A 21,725-nucleotide genomic window follows, 5' to 3' on the forward strand; every position below is an offset into this window, starting at 1 on the left:
AGACCACAGCAAAGGCCCTTCTCCAGCCAAGATTACCCCTGATTATATCAAACTTAGTCAGCTGCGTTGAGAGAACAGCCTGGAGGGAGCAGGCTCTGCGGAAAGCCTCCTGGGAAGGCGACTTTTCCTTCCCTTGACTCTGGGAAGCCTCAGCACTGGGGAAAAGCGTGGGCTGGGGGCTGCCAGCCCATCCCCAAAGCCCCCTCACCCACTGGGGAATCCTTGCTCAGTGGGATTCAGCCCCTTCCTGCTTCCCAAAGGACAGAGGAACAAAAGAGGAGGAGGGGGAGGGGAAAGGTCTAAGAGAAACTTCTTCCAATTTCTGGGAAGAGAAAAGCCCTATTCAGGCAGGAAGAATACCCGGTGGAGCTGGTCACTAAGCAACCCACAGCAATGTGGTACGACCTGAGGGACAGGCAAGGAACAAAAATGCCTCAGTGCCCACCCACAGCCCATCAGGGAGAGCTTGCAGGGCCTGGGGCCAGGGGACACCACCAGGGCCACCTGGGGACAGAGTGCACAGCCACCGTGAGGGGCTGAGGCATCCAGCAGGTCCAGAGCTCCTGCGTGCAGGAGTTTCTCCTCAGTGACCAACCTCACTCAGGCTTCCCTGTTTGCTGCCCAGGAAGGATTTCTGGTCTGTTCCAAAGCCTGTGGCTCCCTATGGACCTGGTGTTCCCACAGGGCTGCATCATTCCCAACAGAGGCACCATGCATTTTGGACAACTCCCTGCTCCCCCCGACACTGCGGGCTCGTAGGGGCAGAGCAGCCAGGAGCAGGCTACACCCTATGCAGAGAAGCTGAATTCTGCATTTAGACTCTCAGTGTGGGAGGCTGTCCTTCACAAACAAGCTCAGTGAGACATGAGAAACCGCCTGGCCTCTCTGCAGCACAAGGGAAAATGGACAAAGAAAATCAATCCTGACAAACCCTGCTGACAGTCCCGGCTGAAATGCCTTCCTTGGAGCCCAGAGAGTCCCTGGAGACGCTGCTGTCCCCAACAAAAATGCTGCAGAAATGAAAAAACCTCACAACCAAAGCAGGTCCAGTGAGTGTGCAGCTGGTTAACCTCAGGGAGATGCACTGGACCTGCTGGGACACTGGAGGTGGCTTTTTGCCCGCATAGTGTCATGGGGGAAACATCCAGCCCTTCATGCATTTGCCTTGAGTATCTGACATACTTGGAGAGCAGTTGCTGGGACAAGGACAAACTCACCAGTGCTCATTCATCTCCTCAGGGAGGTGACTGGCTGGTGCTGATCCCTGTCCTGCCAGGTGAACAGGTGTGCAATGCTCAGGTATGTCCACACAAGCTACAGAGCTTCTCCAGGTGGAGGTAACCTCATTACCCCTCAGTCCTGCCCTTTCCTGGCTTTGCCATCTGCTGTATCTCAGCCTTTAAAGCATCAGTTCTGGGTGCACTAAATAACCACGACCCACAGGGCTGCACGAAAGATCAGCTTGACCAAAGCAGTGCCATTTATTTTGCTTATAAAACCCCTTCCAGGAAGCCAACAAACTCCAGGTTTGCTGGCTGAAGCTGGGCGCCTCTCAGCACCATGGGGGACAGGCACTTCAGCCAGCACCAAGGACAGATAGCATCCATCCCTGGCCTTGGAGAGCTCCACCTCTCCTGGCAACAGGACAAACACAGCACTCTGGGCACAGCTGGGAGCCAAGCATGACAAAGTCCAGCTTTGTCAACTTTGCCACATCAGGTCCATGCCATAAAATTCACATTTTGTGCAGCCAAGGGAGCCCTGGGGCAAGAGGCACCAGGTACAGAAGGTCTGTTGCACCATGGAGAGCAGCCACCTACTGTTGAGTTGATGGCAGTGCTCCTCTGGAGGTGTCATAGCAAGGCCACACTGGGGAACAGAGGTGAAACTCATTCTCAAATTGGTCACCTGAAAGTGTCCAGACCATCCTTTTTATCTGCAAGGAGCAGAATGAGTGCAGCCCCCCTCCGCAGAAATTAAGTCAACCTGGAATAGGATCTGTGTTTCCACCTCCATCCATTCCAGCTCCTCAGGGAGTTTGTTTAGAAAATACCCAGCTTCAAAATGGGCATCGCTAATGGACAGGATCCACCCAAAAGAGAAATGCCCCCAGCCTGAGGAGCATTCTCCTTGCAAAGAGTGAAAACCTGGATCATACAAAGGACATGGGACCACATCTGTTGGGGAAGATGAATCAGGGAAACCTTATAAATATGATTGCTTAGCAAAAGATTCTGAAAATATGAAACCTATAATTGAGATAATGAAAGCTTACTTTGAGTTGTAAGATACTGAGTCTTAGTTACTATATAACCTGAAAACAGTAGCCTAGCTAGCTGCAGGAGAATCCTTTTTCATTGAACAATACCTTTCTGCTGGCTAAGGGATCCAAAGGTCAATGTAGTAAAATAGAAGTCTAAAGAGTAGGTTTTAGAGTTTAAAATATAACACAATATGGTGATGTAGTAGTTCTTATAAACTGTATGTAGATTCTATAGGATTTTGTGTCTTGTATTGGTTGGTCACTGTAAATTAGAATATTCATCACAAAAGAAGATATAATGTATTGTAACAAAAACCTCGCCCTCTTACCTCTTCCTCCTCTTCCCCCCCCACCCCGCTACTCTCAGCTCTCTTACTCTTACCTCTCAACTCTTACCCTTCCTATTCTCGCTCTCCTACTGTCTTCCCCCTGCCACTTTGCTCTCACTCCCTTCTCTCTCAGCTCTCACCCTGCTGTTTTTTCTCCCTCTCTCTTTGGAACTTCCCTTCAGCCCAGGCTGGTGGCTGAAGGCAAGGCCCTTTTACCCACGACCCTTGCAATAAACCCACATGTTCTACAATACACAGGTTGGCAGAATTCCTTGTCCCAGCCCTCCACGGATTCGCCTACACATATCCATCCTGGATTCTGCTCTCATAATATCCATTCCTACAACAACCAGCAAGAGTCCTGCAGCACAACAAGATGGGACTTTGCTGGCACGCTGCATTTTCTCGTTGGCCTTTGGGTCTGCAGCATTCACACATTTGTTGAAGTGTTATGAAATAACAGAGGTGCTGAAGGAGGGGAAATGTCTTTGTGGGGATGAAATGTGCCTGGCAGTCCAGAGCTAAGCTTGGCTCTGATGGTCCTCTTCTGTTCCCAGTATGGTGGTGTTGAGATTTCTCAGGCAATGCTCTTGCCACAGTCAGATTCTCTGGTAAAGTTTCATGATATTCTCATCATAAAGCCTTTTCCACAGCTGCTTCTCCAGGTTGAAGTCATGGTTAATGTAGAAAACCAGATGTTTCCGGTCCTTGTCATAGTAGTGATCTGAGTACTTCTCGTGCCCCTCCGTGATGTAGCCATAGGCACTGACCTGGGAAAGATGCAGGACTCACTGGGCAGGGGTACTAGGGATGGAGGGAGCAGGTGAAATACAGGACACACAGCTCCCAAACAGGGAGTGAGCACAGGACAGAGATGCCCTCTGGGGCTTCTCTAGTGACCCTATGTGGGGGTCCAGAAGGACCAGACTGTGAGCACTGGCTCCAGAGACCCTGCTGTCCCCTCACTGCCTCCCTGGGAGATCATGTGCTCTAGGTCACAGCAGGCTACACCACCTCTATGGGAGCTATTTTGGGGCTGTTTCTCATCTTCAGCCTGTTCCTCCACAGCTGACATGAGCCCAAATACTCTCGAGGCAGACAGCGGCCACCCCTCCTCTCCTCTGTCCCCTGTTCCCACTTCTAGACAGTTCTGGGTGCAAGAATCACTGCACCCTTACCTGGTCACAGAGATGGAGGGCAGTCAGCAGCAGGAAGGCCCCTGTTGTGGGTCTGTACAGCCTCCAGTAGTGCTTTTCCAAATTTTTAGACTTTAAAAACCTGTAGCAGGAGAGAGGAAAGCACTGAGGAACTGCTGGCTGTGGTGTTTCAGTCAGGGCATACCTTGTCCCCCTGTGGCCCATGAGGCATCTTCCGTCCTTGCAGCAGCTTGGGGCCATATGAGGCATTTCAGAGAAGCCACGAGTGTGCCCAGAAGTCTCCACCACCTGCACTGCAACCTAAGCCCAGCTCTGCCCCAGCTGTTTGGAAGTGGTAGGTCTTGAGGTAGTGTAAAGAGGGGATGGATTAAAGGATCTCATAGGTTTAAGCCCACCACTCTTAAACCTGTCCTTTGCTTTGCAGTGAAGAGGTGGCTTTGAAGCTCCCTGGTATATCCTGCTCCCCATCTACATCTGGGAGTGAAACAAGACATAGAGAAGTTCAAACCTGCCAGGAGCTGCACTGTGTATGCCAGGAGTTCTTAGGAAAGTAGGAGTAAACACTGGGAAAAAATAGCATGGAGTCCTCTTGGCCTTGGAAAGGACCCAAGTCGGAGGGGTGACGGCAGAGCAGGAAAGTAGAGCCAGCCATCTGGCTCCAGGGAAGGCAGCAGCTCTCAAGGAGACCAAAGGGTAAAGGCAGCCAAAGCAGGGCACAATAGAAACTCCTGTTCCTCCATCTCTCGGTCATGTGTGGCCCATGATGGGCAGATCTCATGGTGACAATGGCCAACAGGCTTGTGGAAAGGGCTGGAGAGCCCACAGAAGAGCAGCAGCCAGGCCAGGCAAAGGGGATGCTGAAGAAGAGCCTGTTGTGCTTGAGGGCACAACCAACCTCCTGAGTCTAGAAAGAATCTCTGGAGAGAAGGTCTGTTACAGAGCCTTCCTCCAAGGTGCTAAGCAATGGGGAACGTGAAGGGCTAGTCCTGAACTAGAGATCAACTATTCTGGCACTTCAGCAACATTCTTCCTACACCTAAAGTTGCAATTGACCCTGGATCTCTTTTGGATGTAGAAAACCAAACTGTCTGATGGCTGTTGCTTCTCCAGCTCACAGATTCTAGATGCTTACCCACCACTAGCATCCCACTGCAGCACCACAAAGAGTTTCAGCTGAGCTCACACTGCTGGCTCTTATCCCCAGGCTGCTGGTGAGGCTGAACTGGTTACAGGGGAGGAGAGGCCAGAGACAGAGAGATGGTGCTGGCCAGGAAGAACAAGCCTGTTAGAGCATACAACCTGCAGCTCACCTGTTTTTCAGGTATCTGAGGAAATCGGGGTGAACCACCAGGTATTTGTCCATTGTGAAATCTTTATCGAATTTCTGCCGGGGCTTCTGCCTAAGGACAGGAATGAGGAGACTCAAGACAAGCACTTAGACCTCATCACAGCTGTAAGGAATCAGTCCTGATGCACTTGATGCACTTGGTGCTAAGAGAGAACCACAAACAACACAGTGAAGATATTCTGTAACATTTCCCACAATATGACAATGCCTTCATAGCCTGTGTGCATTGCAGAGGAAGAGATCAGGGAGGAGAGGCAACAAAAGGAGACAGTAACACCAAAAGCATGTGTTCGTCCCTAAAAGCCACAGAGCTTTCCCTAAGCTCTGTCCACACATCACTGAGATCAGCTACCTCTGGGAAGGAGGTGTATTGATTACAGCAGTGCTCAGGTCTGTGGAGGAAATGAGAGATTTCTCCCTGCAAGTCTGCCAGAGGAGGGAGGCTTTACACTGGCTTTACCCTGACCTGGTCCTCCATTGGGTTGAGCACTGGGAGAGGAAAAGAGCACAACAGAGAGCTCGTCACTGGAGGGGTAGAGGGGACTATAGTTTGTTTTACCCGCTGAGGTTCAAGAATCCTTTCCTGATGTCCTTGTTGAATAGAAGAGCCTCCAGCCACTCGTAGTCTCTTGCTCCCTCCAGGAAGTGAATGTATCTGACATGCTAAGAAGACAAGTGAGCATTAGTGAACAGCATTTTGAAAAAAAATGCAAGCAGACATCTTGGCTCACTGAGTTTCTTGGACACATGTCTTCAGTCTACAGCTCTCAACCAGCCCAGAGTAGCAGAATGGAGATAACATCTAATGTACAGCTCCTACATGCCACAAGGCTGGGGTGGCACTGACACAACTTGCCACTGCAAACACTCACTGAGCTAAGGCAGTGCAGGTCCTCTCACTGAGGGTAATGCTAAAGGGCTGCCTCAGCCCCTCTGCTCCTTGTGGCAGGAGCAGAATGGAAGCACACAGACAAACATCCTGTCAGTTCTGTGCGTGCACACAGCAGGCACCTCACTTACTTTATCCTGTGGGATGTGGCTGAACCCTCTGCGTCCCAGGAGCTGAAGAGAGGAAACCAGGGAGTAGGCTGTGAATCCATAAAAGGAGGTTTTTGTTCCCACATCTTTTTCATAACCCTTGATTACAGCCCCGCTCACTCTGGCCAAGGAAATCAAACAGAGGAGCAGAGTTAGGTGACCACTGAAACCCCTCACATGCACATTCCAAACAGGAAAAGACAGCGTTAGCCTGGAGGAAGGAAAGGCTAGGCCCATTCTGATTGGCACCTGATCTGCAGGAGAGCCTCTGCTGTGTAGATGGCTCTTTATGGCTCATTTGTGACCACAGGCTTTGGATATTTAGTAACTTTTCAATTACTTTTGGACTTTTTGTCTCATGCCATCCGTCATTTTGGCATTTGGGAATGAGTGGAATTCTAGAGGAGATGAAGTGATCCAGCCACAGTTAGGGGCTAGCCACAATAAGCTACCTGTGCATCTTCTGAGAAGGGAGGCTGCCTTACCTGAAGACGTAGTCATGGGAGTCAATCACCCGGCCCATCCCAGAGTTATTCAGTATTCCTCCATTGCCCACAACAGCACAGCTGATGCATGTGGGCACGCTGCTGTCATGGTTGGCCAGGAGCAGCTGCTGGTGGGGCTTTGGGGGCAGCAGGGATATGACCTCCTTTACCACTGTGAAGCAAACACAGTGGTGAGTTATCAAGAGCCTTTGGGATGAACGCAGTGAAACCACCATGAGATCCTCCAAGACTGATGCCTTTGATGGAGAGATGGTGCAAACCTCCAGTTACTCAGCATAAGGTTCCTGTTACCTTGTGTCTGAAAGTCCCACCCTGAGGGACTCACATGAATAATTCAGGTCCATGAAGCCAAAGGGGGGTATAAAATGCTCCAGGCGGTTCCATTCACTGTCATTGAAATATCTCTTGTCTATGAAGAGTGTGATGTTGGGCAGAAAAAGATCCTGCAGCCAGTCAGACTTGGCAGCCCTGGCCCTCACTGATTCAGAGCAGGTCTTGAAAAACAAAAAGGAAACAATAATGACTGGTGAGCAGAGGTGATAAACCTGACTGAGTGCTGGTACTTCTGTGCCTGTCTGTGGCAGGACCAAAGAGAAACACAGAAACTCCAGTGGTACCTCATCCATTCCCCTCATGATCCCCATCACCAGGAACATGAAACACAATTTTAACTACATCCATAACCAGCTGGTGAAAAGTCAGACAAGGGAGCCAGGATGACTCCAAGTCTCTGAGACTTTCCTCTTCAGAACAACAGGCCTGTCATGCTTAAATATTTTACTGGTTTTAGGCCTCATTAGCTGATGCAAAATAACATTTGTAATAGGTCTAACCTACATGCATCAAATAAAGCTGTAAGCACTAACAATATGCTATAGTAATATACACATGCTATAATGAGCAGTCCCTGTTGGCAATGCACCTCACAAGGTCCTGAGTGCACCCAAGGAAACAGTGTTGAACAAATGAAATCAGATCACCATTGCCACTCCCTTTAAGGGTAAGAAAAAATGTGCAACAACTTGTTCAATGTCATAAACAAATCAGTGAAATGTGCAGCTGAGAAGGGAATCCGAGCCAGCTTATCCTACAAGTGGGATCTCACTGCAGCTGGCAAGAGTGAGGCTGTGTGTGCAGATGGAAAGCAAACAGCTCCACTACACTGAATTTTCTGCTGAGTCAATTTGGGCTCTACTTTCTTAGACACCTTCCCCAAACACCTACTGAAAGACAAAACAGAGACCAAATGGACCCTCATGCCCAGCTCAAATCCCCAGCAATGGCTGCATTGCCAAAGCCTGGCTGACTGCTCCTTGGCTGAGCTGGGCTCTCTGCGGTGGATGAGGATGACAACCCTGTCACAGCCTGAGGAGACAGCCCTCATTCTGCCTGTCACCACAGGAGAGCACTGAGGACAACCTTGTCAAGGGTTTCATGGTGGCATCATTTCACTCACAGCATATTTCACGTACAGAAACAGGGACATTCCCTTCCTGCTCAAGCAGGTACTGTCCAAGGCTTAGGGCTTCTTGTGCTTCCAGAGCTAGACTGCATCAGTGCCAGGAAAAACTCTGATCATGTAGGAAATAAAGAAGGGGGGAATGTTTCTAGTGACCGTGTCTCTCTGCAGAATTACAGATCAGGTTTGGGAGTGAGACACAACATGTGAGAAGGTGACCCACCTGTTCCAAGCCTTCCAGAAACAGGGTGCCAGGGAAAACTGCTCTGGGTTAGCTTTACAAAGAGTTACCAGAATAGGATGGGGGACAGAGACAGTATGAGACACCAAAACCTGTCCCATCTGCTTGCTGAGAACTTTGCCGTAATTTACTCCTTTCCTAAAGGCCCTGTTCCTGGACATTAGTAATTATGAGAAGTTCAAATTTAATTAACCTGAGTCTTCATGTGAATGCAGATGTAGTATATAGAGGTCTTCCTGTCTGGGTCCCATCAGCATCTGCATATACCAATGAGTGACCTACCACCTCTGAAATCATCCCCATCCACAAATGGCACACATGTCCTGGGGCCAGCAGAGGAGGAGGTCAATGGGGAGGCACCATTCTTGGTGACCATCCACACCATCCCACCTACCGAGGGTGGGGATGAGTTATCCAGCAGGTACTCGTCCTCGAAATCCCAGTGTGGCTCAGATGTAAAGTTAGCAGCGCTCAGTTTCCTCTTCTGTGTCACTGCAGCAGTCTCAGGAGCAGGTCTTATAGTTTTCATTGATGCAGGAGGTGCTTTGGGTTGTGCTTGTTCTTTGGATGTGTTGTTCTCAGGTGCTCCCTTCATCCCGGAGGGTGGATTCACTGTTGCCTTCTCCTTGTCTCCCTTCTCCCTGGGAAGTGGTTTCACAGTTGTCTTTTCCTTGGCTTCTTCCACCCTTAGAGCTGGCCTCACTGTTGTTTTCCCCTTGTCTTCCTGCACTATAGGGGTTGTTTTCACTGCTGTCTTCTTGATTCCCTCCAACTGGGGTGGTGGTTTTACAGTCATTTTCTTCTTGGCTTCCTTAACCCTCATAACTGGTTTCATTGTTTCCTTCTGCTCCTCCTTTCCTTTCCATCTTGGTGTCTTCTCCACCACATCTTTGAGTCTTGTGATGTTTCCTCCCGAAGTTACCTTTAAATTGCTCCTGGAGTTCCCATTATCAGAATAGTTTAAACCCTGGTGCTCTTGGGTGTCCACTTGTTGTGTCTCTGGGGCATGTTGGAAAATGTGCAATTTCCTGAATGCAATCAAAGGAAAAGCAAATACATCACACACACTTAACACTGAACACCCTTCAGCCCATTTCTAGTGCTCTTGACTCTGAGCCTCTCTGTGTGCTTTAGAGCAAATTCATTTTAAACTTTGCCAAAATGTTACTCAACTTCCTACACCATTCTAGCCTGAATGTTGCTTATCTCCCCACTAGGCAAATCCCAGAAGCACACATTCTCTCCTCAGCACTTGGCACATGAAACATTCACACTGGCAGTAACAGCCAACCAGTACAGCTCAGCTTTGCCACGCACTGGGCAGGCCCCCTGGCAATGTCCCCAGAGCACTGCGGGGTTGGTTTGGAGATCCTGGGCTCAGGACACGGCACACACCATGGAGGCAACCATCTGCCTCTCTCCTCTGCCAGCACAGCCCTGTGCTTCAGCAACAGAGCATGAAGATCTTCCAGAATTCAGGAAGGGAAGTCTAAGAAGAAGTGAAACTCACTTCTTTACCCTACATCACCTCTTAAGCTTTTGGGGCCACAGGGCACTTCTCTCTCTCCTCCTCCGCCTTGGTCAGGTAATGCAAGGGCATCACACAGCACTCACCAGGCACATGTGTCTGAAGGCAGACACTGTGAAGCTATTAAAATGCAAAATCTCTACATTTTTAGCACTTGCCTTTAACATTGCAGCTGCCCTGTTGCCTGATTCAAAGGCACAGGCAGGTACAAGGTTATCAGAGGAGGACACATCTGCCAACAGCAGAAGAGCCACCTGCAACAAGACTGTGCTGAAACCCATAAAAAATCAAGGCAGAAGTGGTAGGGTTTTGTCCTAAACATTCCCTCTTCTCTGCACATGGCTGGAGGGTAGAACAGGAAAAAGGAAGGTGAACAATATCTGCAGCTGAGCTTTTATGTACAGCAAAGCTTTTCAGCATAAACCAGCATGGTTGTGGCAGTCTGATTCCACACTCATGTTCAGCCTTTGCATGACGCACTTGTTTCAGAACATTGTGCATTGCTTCGGAAGTAATAATGGGAGAAAAAGCACTTCTGCAGATAATAGGCTGCAGTTGCTGCTAAAATTTGATGGATGTCATACCACTCTGAAAGTGTTCAGGAAATTATCAACTAAGCAGGCTTTTAAAAATCATTCCGTATCAGATAAATACATGAACCTTTACAAGGCTAAAAAGGAGTGGTTGTAGCAAATGGCATATCAGCTCTGCCTCTCTCATAATCATTAGCCAGTTTCAACCAAGTGTGCAGCATGTGTGCTTTCTATCATAGTGCTTCATGTATAAACTTACTGTTACTGTTTACTGCCCAATAGGAAGAAAGATTTTATATGGACACTCTAAAAAAAGAGAAATTTGGTAAGGTACCTCAGGCAGATCTTAAATCCCGTGGTGATTTTCTGTTGTGTTTTTAAGATAATGTTTAAAACTTTGAAATTAAAATGCAGTGAACAAATGAAAGAGGAGTTTCAGTATGAGAAATCAACCCTTACTCCAGGCTTTCCCTATGTGCGTCTTGCAGGGCAGATTCCACCTCAGTCTACTGCACTTTCACTTCAAATGCTGTACCAGAGATCAAAGTGTAAAACCAAGGGCTCTTCAATCCCAAACCTTGCTCCCTGCAGTCAGGCCCACATGGCCAGGCACTCATGCTTACCCCAGACCCTGCTCTCCTGACCAGCATTTTAAATCCAGACAAATGGTCAAAGCAGCTCCATGAATTCCAGACTCTAGAGTCCAGTTGGCAAACAACTGCAGAAGCTCAATGACATTTACTGTCATTTTCCTCCCCTTTTACAAAGCCCAAGGACAAATAGAGGATAAAGCCATGAAAATGCTGCTTTGTGTATTCTGCGTGACATACAAGGTACAGAAATAGAACTGCCACACAGACAGCTCATACCTTGTTGTATTTTACTTAAGTTGTATAAATACAAGCATTTCCATTCTCTGAAACTACATCAGGAGGAAATGGCTTCAAGTAGCTGAACATGGAGAGTCACTTTTTTTTTCCAACTCTGCCACTGGTGGGCTCTGGAATCAAGGACAACTCACTTCACTTCTCTACACCTCCTTCTTCTCTCCTTTCCTTCCCACCTCCCTTGTGCAGATTCCAACCTCTCCAAATTGACAGCTGTCCTCGAAGTGTGGTCTCAAGCTGCTAGAACTGAGCTGAACTCAAGTCACCTCCAGAGGAGCTGCAGATGTTCCCAGCCTCACTCCTCCTGCCTTCCTCCACAGCACCAGCCCAGACATTCAGCTGGGAACCAAGCCAGGCCAGATGAGCTCACTGGGAGAGCTGGGACCAGGTGAGGGTGGTGGGGAGGCTGGGGAGTGCTGCTTCCTATGCACAGCACCAACATATTCACGAACCATTCCTGTACTGAGAAAGGCTCAGGTGTCTGCAAGGGCTCATGCAAGGAGCAGAGCTCCCAGCCAGTGGTGCTAGAGACATTTCGCTGTAATTCCCTCCACACCCATTCCTGTAGGATTTACTTGACCATTTATATAAAATAGATATCAAAGTATCATCTCTACATGATACTGGTGTCCCAGTATGCAGCATATTTTGTGTTATGAATCAGCTACTGAACTTGCCATAAATTCAAAGCCATCCCACCAAATTCACTGTGCAGCAATGCAATATGGATTAGGGCTGCATAAGGTCCTTCTGGGAGCCAACAGGAAAAGCAAATACTATGTAGTGGCAAAGTATGAAAACAGGTAGGATTAGTGAAGCAAAAGCTGCTTTAGAGATCTACAAAAGGAAGCCCTAGAAAATAGTGACTCAAGAGAAGCAAGTTTTTGAGTGTGGATCTTCCAAAACCATGCTCTGCTAAAGTGGTCACCTAACTCAGATCAGAAGTGCAAGCTGCAGGGTAAAAAAGACAGACAGAGAGAGAATGTGAAAAATAGAGTTCGCATTCCTGGTAAATTTTAAGAAATAGGCTTAATAATAAAAATTAAGACAGTTAGAAAACAAATTAAGCAAAAAGAAGTATGGCTGGCTGGGTGACCTAGCATTCAGCCAAGTCCACAACCTGCTATTTCAGAGACTTTCTTTAAATACCCTTTCTATTGTATCAATCTTTTGAATATTCATATTTTTCCATATTTCAGGGACTGTTTAGCATGGCCCCTCCTTGGGTCTGCCTTTTTAGAGCTGCCTGTTTCTTGGCTGTGTCTTCATTATCACCTCCAGCTTGGCCCTTGGTCTGTACTTTCTTCAGATGGGAGATACTGATAGTTGGTACATCAACAGCAGGGTCTTCTTTACCTGTTCACTGGATGTTATCCTGACCAAACAGACAGTTCAAGCAAGTACTATACCAACTACTACCACTATGCCTAATTTTCTTTACTAATAGCAGAAATAAAAACTTATATCCTTACCACAAAGTTATTAATTATATAACAAACATCTTGCAGAAAGCAAATTTTATAATATACACTTATAACAGAGAAAGCAAGCACAAGCACTCACACCAGACAGTGCATGCCACGAAGGAGCAGGATCCTTACCTGAAAATCTTTGTCTTTGCCAAGTCAAACAAAGAACTGGAGTTGAAAAAGAAGAGGCAGAACTGTGTTACAACAATGAGGCAAATCAGGGCTTTGGCAATTTTCGGGAGCCTTATCCTGGAGCAGCGCATGGTGAGATACCCGTGAGTGTCAGAGGCGCTGCTGCCCAGAGCTGCTCGCCAGGCACTGCCTCACCAAGATGTGTGGAAGGGCTGGTCTTGCCTCTGGATCTCCCTATAACAACGTGCACACCCTGTCTCCCAGCATGCCCAGACACTTTGCACACAGATCCAGTTTCTCAGGCAAGATATCAGTTTTGTACTGTTTCCCTCTATCACCAGAAGCTTATTTAACAAAGAGCGGAAAATAGTAAAAAACTTTTTACCGTTTTTACTGCAAACAATGGAAGCTTCCTGTGGTTTTCTTAATGATGTTGGTTTGTCCTAAAATGGAAACCCTTTATCTCTAACCTGAAAGAAGCATCACTGGGAATGCATGTAAACTACAGAAGTGGCCATAGTTACAGTCCAGGAAGCCTTCATAACACCAACTTGCCCAAAATTTTAGACATAACCATAAACACATTCTTCATGCTCCGATCCAGAAGCAATCCCTGCCTCGATGATGATGGTTAGATACACATCCATTTTACCTTGTGGTTGGTTTGAAACAAAACAAGACTTGGTGCAAATCCACCACAGAAAGATGAATTTCTGTTACACAAATCCCCAGTTAGTGTGAAATCAATCTTTGGCAGTCCAGAGTACATCACCCCATCAGCAAAGGGAAAGATTTGCAAAGATGGACACCACAGCCAGAGAGATGTTTATTTCTACCTGGGATGCAGTTTTACAGCAAAGGGCTATCGTAACTTTTTAGAGTGGTAAACATTAACCATGAAAGTTCAAGGAGAGATAGCCATATTGCTTCTTATGCATAGGCTGCTTTTTATAGCTCTTATAAAACAATGAAGCTCAGATATAAAAAAAGCTTTTGTTGACAGTATCTGAAATCTCAGAAACACACTGTTACTGAATACTCAGAGAAATGAAAGTGCCTGTTTTATGTCACAGCAAAACCAGTCAACAGGTTTCACAACTACAAGACTTTTTTTGTTAATAGGGGTCCCAAAGGGAAAATCTGGAGGCAGGAAATGTTTCCTCCGTGTAACATTACTGCGAAACCAAGAACCACAAGGGATAGAAAAACTCCTACAAGCAGAAAAATATGAATTTCTTTGCTTTTAAGGATCTGTGCTGATGATTCTGGAGAACTTGTCTGAAGCACTCTCTGTTCAGGAGGGATTGTGCTTGGGGGGAATATGCAAATCTCTGGCAAGCACATTAGCCAAAAGCAGGCTTGCTATATGAAAAATAGGGCTTTTCACCTTCTTGATGTAAGAAACCTAACCCCCCTGTCAGAGTATGGACTTCCACTTCCTCAGAGCATCATTTCCTCACAATCCACCCCCACTGCTGAGATCAGTCTGTCAGAACTGAGGCACCAGGCTGGTTTGCTCAAACGTGAGGTCAGATTGGGAAATGGGGATGTATTTTACCAGGTCATCACTCCAAGGATGACCTGGTAAAAACTGAGACCAAGAACAGAGCTGGTCTCTAAAGAGCTCTGTCAGAAGTAAGATTCTTGAGATATACAGGGCTCCCAGCCCGCAGGCAGGAAGACAAAGCAAAGACTGCACAGTGCACAGGGCCTGGCCTCTCAAGGGCCACAGCATCCTTTTCCAAATGCAAATTTGTCTGCAAATTTGTCTACCTGCAATCCCACCTGCAATCACAGGAGATGCTGCTGCTTCTATGGCATAGAGGCTCCAAGCCCAGCACTGTTGGTGTGTCCAGCCTCAGCATCAATGCCCACAGCAGAAGTTCTTCTATTCTTCAATACTGTAAAAACAAGATAACTTTTTTTATTTAAGCAAACTGCACCTGGGATCATCGGGTGAAGGTGGTGTTCTGTCAGCCCTATTTGATCTCAAATAGTCCATTGAATTCCACATCCAATTCACTACATCCTTAATTACATCCTGGACATATAAAGGGCAGATTTGCCTAGTTTTGTTCTGGGTTGGGTTTTTTTGGGCTTTTTTTGTTTTGTTTTTAATTCATAAACAAACTTGATTGTCATTAGATCTTACATTGCGTGTATTTGAGGGTGCCAGCTGGCATTTGGACCATGCCATAAACTTATCTGTGTGCACGTTCTTCACAGAGCTGTGTATCAAATCTTGTTTACTTGCCTGTGCCCTGTGTGCTTTCCACTCTCCCATGTCTCTGGTCTACAGAACACGACATCACAAGATGTGCTCTAAGAACAGAACTGTTCTACAGATCAATCTGTCTTTGCTGCAAGACAAACTTGTCTTTCAGTGATGTCTTAAACCCACCAAACCCAATGTTTGACTGGAAGCCAGTGGTAAAGAAGCTGGGGGTGTTTGGACATGTTCACAGTATTATTTGATGGTATAAGAACTGAGTTATAAGTGGGGGAGCAAAAGAATGACATTGTCTGCAGCATGCAACTGCTCAGTGGTCATGCCTTGAGGCTAGCAAAGGCTTGGCTTGGCAACCTTAGGTTCTTGTTTTTCCCTCCCTGTTCAGCAGCCATCTTCAGAAGCAATGCTTTCGGGCTGGGAATCTGGAGGGGAAGAAATTACAAGAGCAAATTCTGCACAGCTATTTGTCTTGTTTTCACCAAATGAAACTGAGAGCCCAGAAACTCCCAAGCTTGCCATAATTCCACACTCACTGGCCATTTCCCACCTAGTTCCTTCCCTTCTGCACCAAACCTTCTCTCAAAAACTAAACAAGCACCCAGAGACAACAGCATTTGTTGAAGCAAAGCCCCCACATCTTATACTGTGCGACTTTCAAGAATACCCAGAATTCTGTCACAGAGCAAAGCCCCAATAAACAATGCCAGCAGTGAGGGAACAGCTTAGAGAGCCAGCTGGTCTGTGTTCTCCATGGGTTAAAATGCTCCAGAAGAGAAATACACAGTAGTTTTGATGATAGAATGAGCAAGTGGCTGCTCAGTGTCCACAGAGCAGAGCTGCATAGATTGCAAACCCTGGAAGGTTTTAATTAGTGCTGATTTGTGTGCTTGGTGTCCAGCCCCAGCCAGCCCATGCCCCCTCAATAAACAAACTGCCTTGGATCTGTGTAGGGACAGCAAAAGACATGGGTCCAACCTAGAATATTTCCCCCTCTCCCACTTGGTAATGGGACCATGGGCAAGTTCCTCCAGCCAGTGCCCACACACCACGGAATGTCCTTGCCTGGAGCAATCACTGGGAGGTGGGGGGGTAAGTGCTCTGAATCTGGCCCTATTATAGGCTCTGGTTGCTGGAATTTGTTTTAGTTCTTTCTGTAAGCATAGTGAGGACTCAGCTTTTGAGCTATTCCCTATGGCCACAGCTCTGGGTAATAATTAACCTCTTTGAACAGGGTGGAGCAGACCAAGTCTGACATCACACAGCCTTTCTGCTCCTTAAGCTCTTCACATTCACCCCATCCCACTGAAATGCTCTGCTCCCAGCATTCCTTCCTCAGACATACAATGCTGAGAAGACTGATGAGCCTCTTCATTTGTGAGAATTTTAAAAAAGCACAGAAAAATGCACTCCCAGCAACAATGGCCGGAAACATCATCTGAAGTTACAAAGGCTGGAAAGAACCAGGAATCCTTTATCCAAATGCCTCCCTCAGCAGCCTTTTGTCTGTGCCCTCCCAGCAGGAAGCCTAGCACATCACCCCAGAGCTGACAGACAGAGAGACAAACTGACACCACTTCACAGGAAGATGGGTTGTGGAGTTTTTTCCCCACTTTTAAAATCTGTTTGATGGAAAGGAAGAAAAAATTCTGTTCCTTGACTGAGAATCTCTCAGAGAGCTGGTCCTCCAAGGACCAGGGCAGCACTACAGACAGGTGAAGAGGTAATTTATTAAACTCATGGCTTGTTGGCCTCCCATCAGAAAAGCAGCTTCTCCAGCTTCTGTCCCTGACAGCTGCCAGAAATAGGAGTATTCAAGGACTCTGCACTGCCCTAGAGAAAGAAATACAGGAATCACAAAGCCCAAATTCCTTTCCATACCCCTGGCAAAAAAAAAATGTCGGCACATTATCTCAGCACATCACATCTGGCAGCAAAACTCAGGCCCTGCACAGATAGGAATTACAGAATCACATCTCTGTGGGGAGCCACTAGTTTTAGAGCCAGAAGTGAAATATTTCTGGGTAAAGGTCTTTCCCATACTCTTCCCACTGCCTTAGCATCAGAAACCATTGCTCTTGACATCTCTGGCAGGACAAATGTGCCATTTGGCAGCCTTTGGGATGAAAAGCGCTGCAGGGAATGCAAGACATAAGCCTGCTTCTTGAGTGGTATAAATCATCCTGTTCCTGTCTTACACTTGGGAAAATGCGGCTTCATAGTGCTTTCCTCTGTTTCTGGCTGACAGGGGCATTAGAGAAGTGCAGTTACATTTTTAACTGCAATAATGGCACAGCCACAGGGTCCTATGAGGAGCTGCTGAAAATCAGATGCTTCTCTTCCCTTCTCTCCTTTTTGTGTTTTGACTTCCCTGTAACAGTTCTCCTCCTGCTTTATTTAGATACATATCTGGTGCTACTTATCTCCATCCTTCTCCTGTTAATTTGACAGAGCCTTTCGTCAGCCATGGAGAAAAGGGAAACCTTTGCCATGGAGATACACACCACCTATCAACCTTTTACTTGGAAATTCCCAGGCAAAGTAATTGTGCTACTGTAGTGGAAATGTGAGATCCTGGTGCTCAGAAAGGGCCACACATTCTCTCCTGATTCCCTGGGAGCTCTTTAATATCTGTTCAATCTGGGTTTGTCTCAGAGATTCCAGGAAGGACACCTCTGTCACAGTGTCAGCCACAGCCAAAAGGATGAGCCAGCCTGTTTCTACCAATGATGTGCAATGACATTCATCATCTCCTCCATGAGCTGCACTTCCAAAACATGTGCCACGGAGAAGTCAGGCAGGACATACACTGAGTGTGGGTTTTCCCACCTCTGCAGCTTCACTTCAAGCCTTGGGTCCCCATTTGCAGTTCTCAACTGAGAACAATCAGGCCTACAACAGAAAGTGTTGTTACACACCATGTCAAATGTGCGTGCTGTCCAGCCCTTGTGTAAATCTCTGTTAACCTGCCATTACCAACCCCATGACTCCAAGAAGATGTCAGCTGGGTCCTGTCTATCTTTCAGTGCCTGAGCTTTCCCTCTCTCTCCCTAAACAACCTCTACCACTACATCACACTTTGCTGATCCCCTTTGCTCCACCCCACATGGCAGCTCTAAGTTGATATTTACCCCTCCATATTGTGACCATAAGTAAACACAAGCTCGGTTAACTAAAATAACATCTTAAATGTATAAAATAATCACGAGCAAGAAGATATATTGCTATGCATTAAAATGAGAACTATGAAAAGTTATTCTGCTGGTTAACTCTGTTTAACTGTGCTATCTGTGAAACCATATGGTAAAGTGCTCTGAGAGTCACCAAGAAATAACAAGCCCTTGGGTTGACAAACTTTGTGTAATTTACCCTAAAGCACTTGCAAATTATCTTACTGTGGGTCCTTCAGTTGATGTGGAAAGGCAGTCCTGGCTGCCAGAAGGATGAGGAGCCATCCTACAGTGCCGTACACTTTTCCAGACAGAAGATCTCTGAAATAAACAGAAAGGAGACAGAGCAGTAAAAGCAGTTAATCAGAATTTAACCAGGATGGTGCCAACAGTTCTGCTTTTGCCCAAAATTACACAGATATCTTCTTGCTTTCAGCTTTATGTGTCAGCTTTTATCTTCCATGGCTCCACCACAACATCCTCGGAGCCGTGATGGCTGAAGCCACCAGGCTCCTGCAGCCCACTAGTCAAAGGTGGGTTATTATTTTGCCACTGCCAAAATATTTCAACATTGTTCAGGAGACCAATCTAATAAAAACACATTGATATGTCAAGTACCCTACAAACACATTAAAATAACTGCACTGTTTGATTGGTGGAAGTTCATATACAACTTGATTTAAGAATAAGCTTTATCACACATCTACAAAGTGCATTTTTGTCTCTTCCTCTTTGAAGGAAGATAAATAGGTGGCATATTACCTGTGGAATTTCACATGGTTTGTTATCTGTCCACCCAGGAATAAAAACTCCCTGTCTTATCACGTGGTTAGTCCTTGGGTTTTGTGTTATCCTGTGAAACAATTTCTTGTCTAGAGATTGCAGCTGAATTGAAGGTCAGTTTTCCCAGAAGGCCACCTCCTTGAGTTGTTTACTGTTCCCCATACAATACTATATTCAAGCCAGCCTTATGCTTCTATTAATACCAAAATTTGTAAGGTCTAGCCTTACAACTTCAAGTAAAGCAGAAGCCTGCAGTTCCATTAATCACTGCATACTTCATTAAAAAAGGACTTGGTGGTCACCAACACTGCCAGGGCTTCCTGCAGGCCAAACTGAGACACATTCACACCTGCAGACACTTGGTCACCAGTTTTATTAACCTGGTTTGACTTGGAGCAGAGCCAAGGTGATCAAATTGTGTTTCAACACTGTAACTGGCAAGTGGAATTCATACCTGGAGAAGAGATGAGCAGATCACCCTTACACCACCCTTTTCTACATGGACCTAAACATGACTGTAAATAACCATGGTAAGTGACTGTGGACACTCAGCACTCCAGCCAACTTTTTCTCCAAAAGTAGGTACATATGGATAATTTTGTCCTATTTTGCGCTCACAAAGAAAGAAAAAGATCTCCTGTCCTCTGGTAGGTTTGTTTAAAGAAAGAAGGTTTGTACAAGGGGTCCTGGAAAATGCCATCTGCTGATGACCCCCAGGCTGCTGGGACAGAACCCTGCCATTACCATCACCACATGCTCTCCTACCTCACAGCATCACGGTGGCCGAGTCCTGGGCTCCCAGATCCCAGCCCCAGAGGTCTGCACGTCTGCGCCCCCAAAGACATTGCAACAATCACTTTTCCTCAGCTGAGTCAGCTGCTAGGAGTGCACGGAGCAGGATAAAGCTCACAGCATTTTGAGGCTCTCTGCCTCATTTCTCATTGTTGCAGAAAGGTGAGCAGGGACATCGGCCCCACCATCACAGGCTTGTCAGTACAAATATCACCAAACTGCCACGCACGATGGGGATCACTCCTGGGTACAGTATATCCATGTACAAACAAGGATAATCCAGCCTTTAGGAAGAAACCACTTCCCACAAAAGGCCATAGGAGGAGCTGGCTGGGAAAGACAGACTCTTGTTATGAAGCAGCCTGGGAATGGAGGGGCCATCCAAGACAGCACTGCATCTGACACCTACTTAAACAAACAGGTACTGGATTCAGGTCCAACATCTTCTCTGCCTGGGCACTCAAACATTTTACAAACAGGCTGCTCTAGTGTGGATCCCCCACAAGGTCATATGCTCCAGCATGGGCTCTTCTCTCCACAGGTCCCTGCCAGGACTCTGCTCCAGCTCAGACCTCCCAGGAGTTGACAGTCTTCTTTCAGGCATCCCCCTTCTCCAGTGTGGGCTCCTGCAGGAGCTGCAGGTGCAGGAGCTGCAGGTGGATCTCTACACCCACATGAACCTCCATGGGCTGCAGGGGCACAGCTGCTTCACCACACTCTGCACTGCAGGCTGCAGGGGAACCTCACTCAGGTGCCTGGAGCATGTCCTCTCCCTTGTTCTCCACTGACCTTGCAGTCTGCAGGCTTGTTTCTCTCACATATTCTGATCCCTCTCTTCTTTTGAGTGCAATGACTTCTGTAATTGCAATAATTTTTGATTCCTTCTTAAATATGTTATCACAGAGTGATACTGCCATCACTGATTGTTTGGCACTGGACAGTGGCAGGTCCACCCTGGAGCCAGATGGCGTTGGCTCTGCTGGACCTGGAAGAAACTTCTGGCAGCTTCTCACAGAAGCCACCCCTGTAGCCACCCTGCTACCAAAACCTGGCCATGCAAACCCAATACGACCCACAAGGATCATCAAGTGCAACTCCTGGCTCTGCACAGTACAGCTCCAGAGCTCCCACCCTGTGCCTCAAATTGTTGTCCAAACACTGTGTGAGCTCTGTCAGCCTTGGGGCTGTGACCACTTCCCCGTGGAGCCACTTCCCACCTCAGCTGTGCTGCCAGCAGAGTTTAAAAAGCAAAGGAAGTGTGTAGGACAGAGTGACATTTCCTCAGGAAATTTAGGGAACCATCCCATTAACCCACTCACAGCACTGCCAGTTTAACAGTGCCACTGTAGGGCTATTGAAACTGTCATGGTCTACACACAAAAGGAGGCCCAAGACTCTTGGCTCTTCATGGGCAGTGTGAAAATAGGTAGAAGATAACCTTCTGCCTAAAAACAAGTTTTCAGAATGCCTCTGCTCCTATCCCAAGGTCACTGGGTTCAGACACAGTGGCAGTCCCCTTCTTCACTAAGGTCATACAGCTGATTCCTGCCACAAGGACAGCAGATGTGGCACAGGAATCCTTTACTGCAGGGCAAAAACACAGCCCACAGAGGAGAAAGAATTGGCAAACCCAACCTAAAATTATCGTGTCATGCTGCCTGAAATAGAAGTTTTCCTGCTCATGCCAAAAATCAAATTTCACCACTATAAAGTTGATTTAAGTGTGTGGGTGTGAAAATTTCAGTGTAGTTTGTACAGAGGAAAGCTGGGGTTTCTATTTTCTCCATTTGCTTTCTGCTGATGTTTCTACTTCTGTCATGCAGATAGCACCCTTTGTAACTGATCCACGGGCTTCACATCACA

At 47.0% G+C, this 21,725-nt stretch overlaps 1 protein-coding gene across 1 annotated transcript; it reads right to left on the bottom strand.

Moving 5' to 3' along the window:
* Positions 1–2,626: 2,626 nt before the first annotated feature.
* ST6GALNAC1 (ST6 N-acetylgalactosaminide alpha-2,6-sialyltransferase 1) lies at positions 2,627–13,081 on the bottom strand. Its single transcript, XM_066332063.1, has 9 exons — positions 12,891–13,081; positions 8,736–9,369; positions 6,967–7,135; positions 6,621–6,792; positions 6,118–6,256; positions 5,657–5,760; positions 5,060–5,149; positions 3,771–3,870; positions 2,627–3,362 (listed from the first exon to the last, which is right to left on the bottom strand). The coding sequence occupies exons 1-9, from the start codon at positions 13,019–13,021 to the stop codon at positions 3,192–3,194; spliced, it is 1,710 nt and encodes a 569-aa protein (XP_066188160.1). The 5' UTR covers positions 13,022–13,081; the 3' UTR covers positions 2,627–3,191.
* Positions 13,082–21,725: the final 8,644 nt, after the last annotated feature.

The sequence above is a fragment of the Sylvia atricapilla genome, chromosome 18 (assembly GCF_009819655.1).
Source record: "Sylvia atricapilla isolate bSylAtr1 chromosome 18, bSylAtr1.pri, whole genome shotgun sequence".
Classification (NCBI taxonomy): Eukaryota; Metazoa; Chordata; class Aves; order Passeriformes; family Sylviidae; genus Sylvia; species Sylvia atricapilla.

Excerpts from the sequence above, each read along its gene's own strand:
- ST6GALNAC1 (XM_066332063.1), bottom strand. The coding sequence starts at position 13,021 with ATGCGCTGCTCCAGGATAAGGCTCCCGAAAATTGCCAAAGCCCTGATT. Across the intron at positions 6,257-6,620 it reads TCCCATGACTACGTCTTCAG|AGTGAGCGGGGCTGTAATCA; the intron begins GTAAGGCAGCCT and ends TTCCTTGGCCAG. Across the intron at positions 5,150-5,656 it reads GGATTCTTGAACCTCAGCGG|GCAGAAGCCCCGGCAGAAAT; the intron begins GTAAAACAAACT and ends TCCTGTCCTTAG.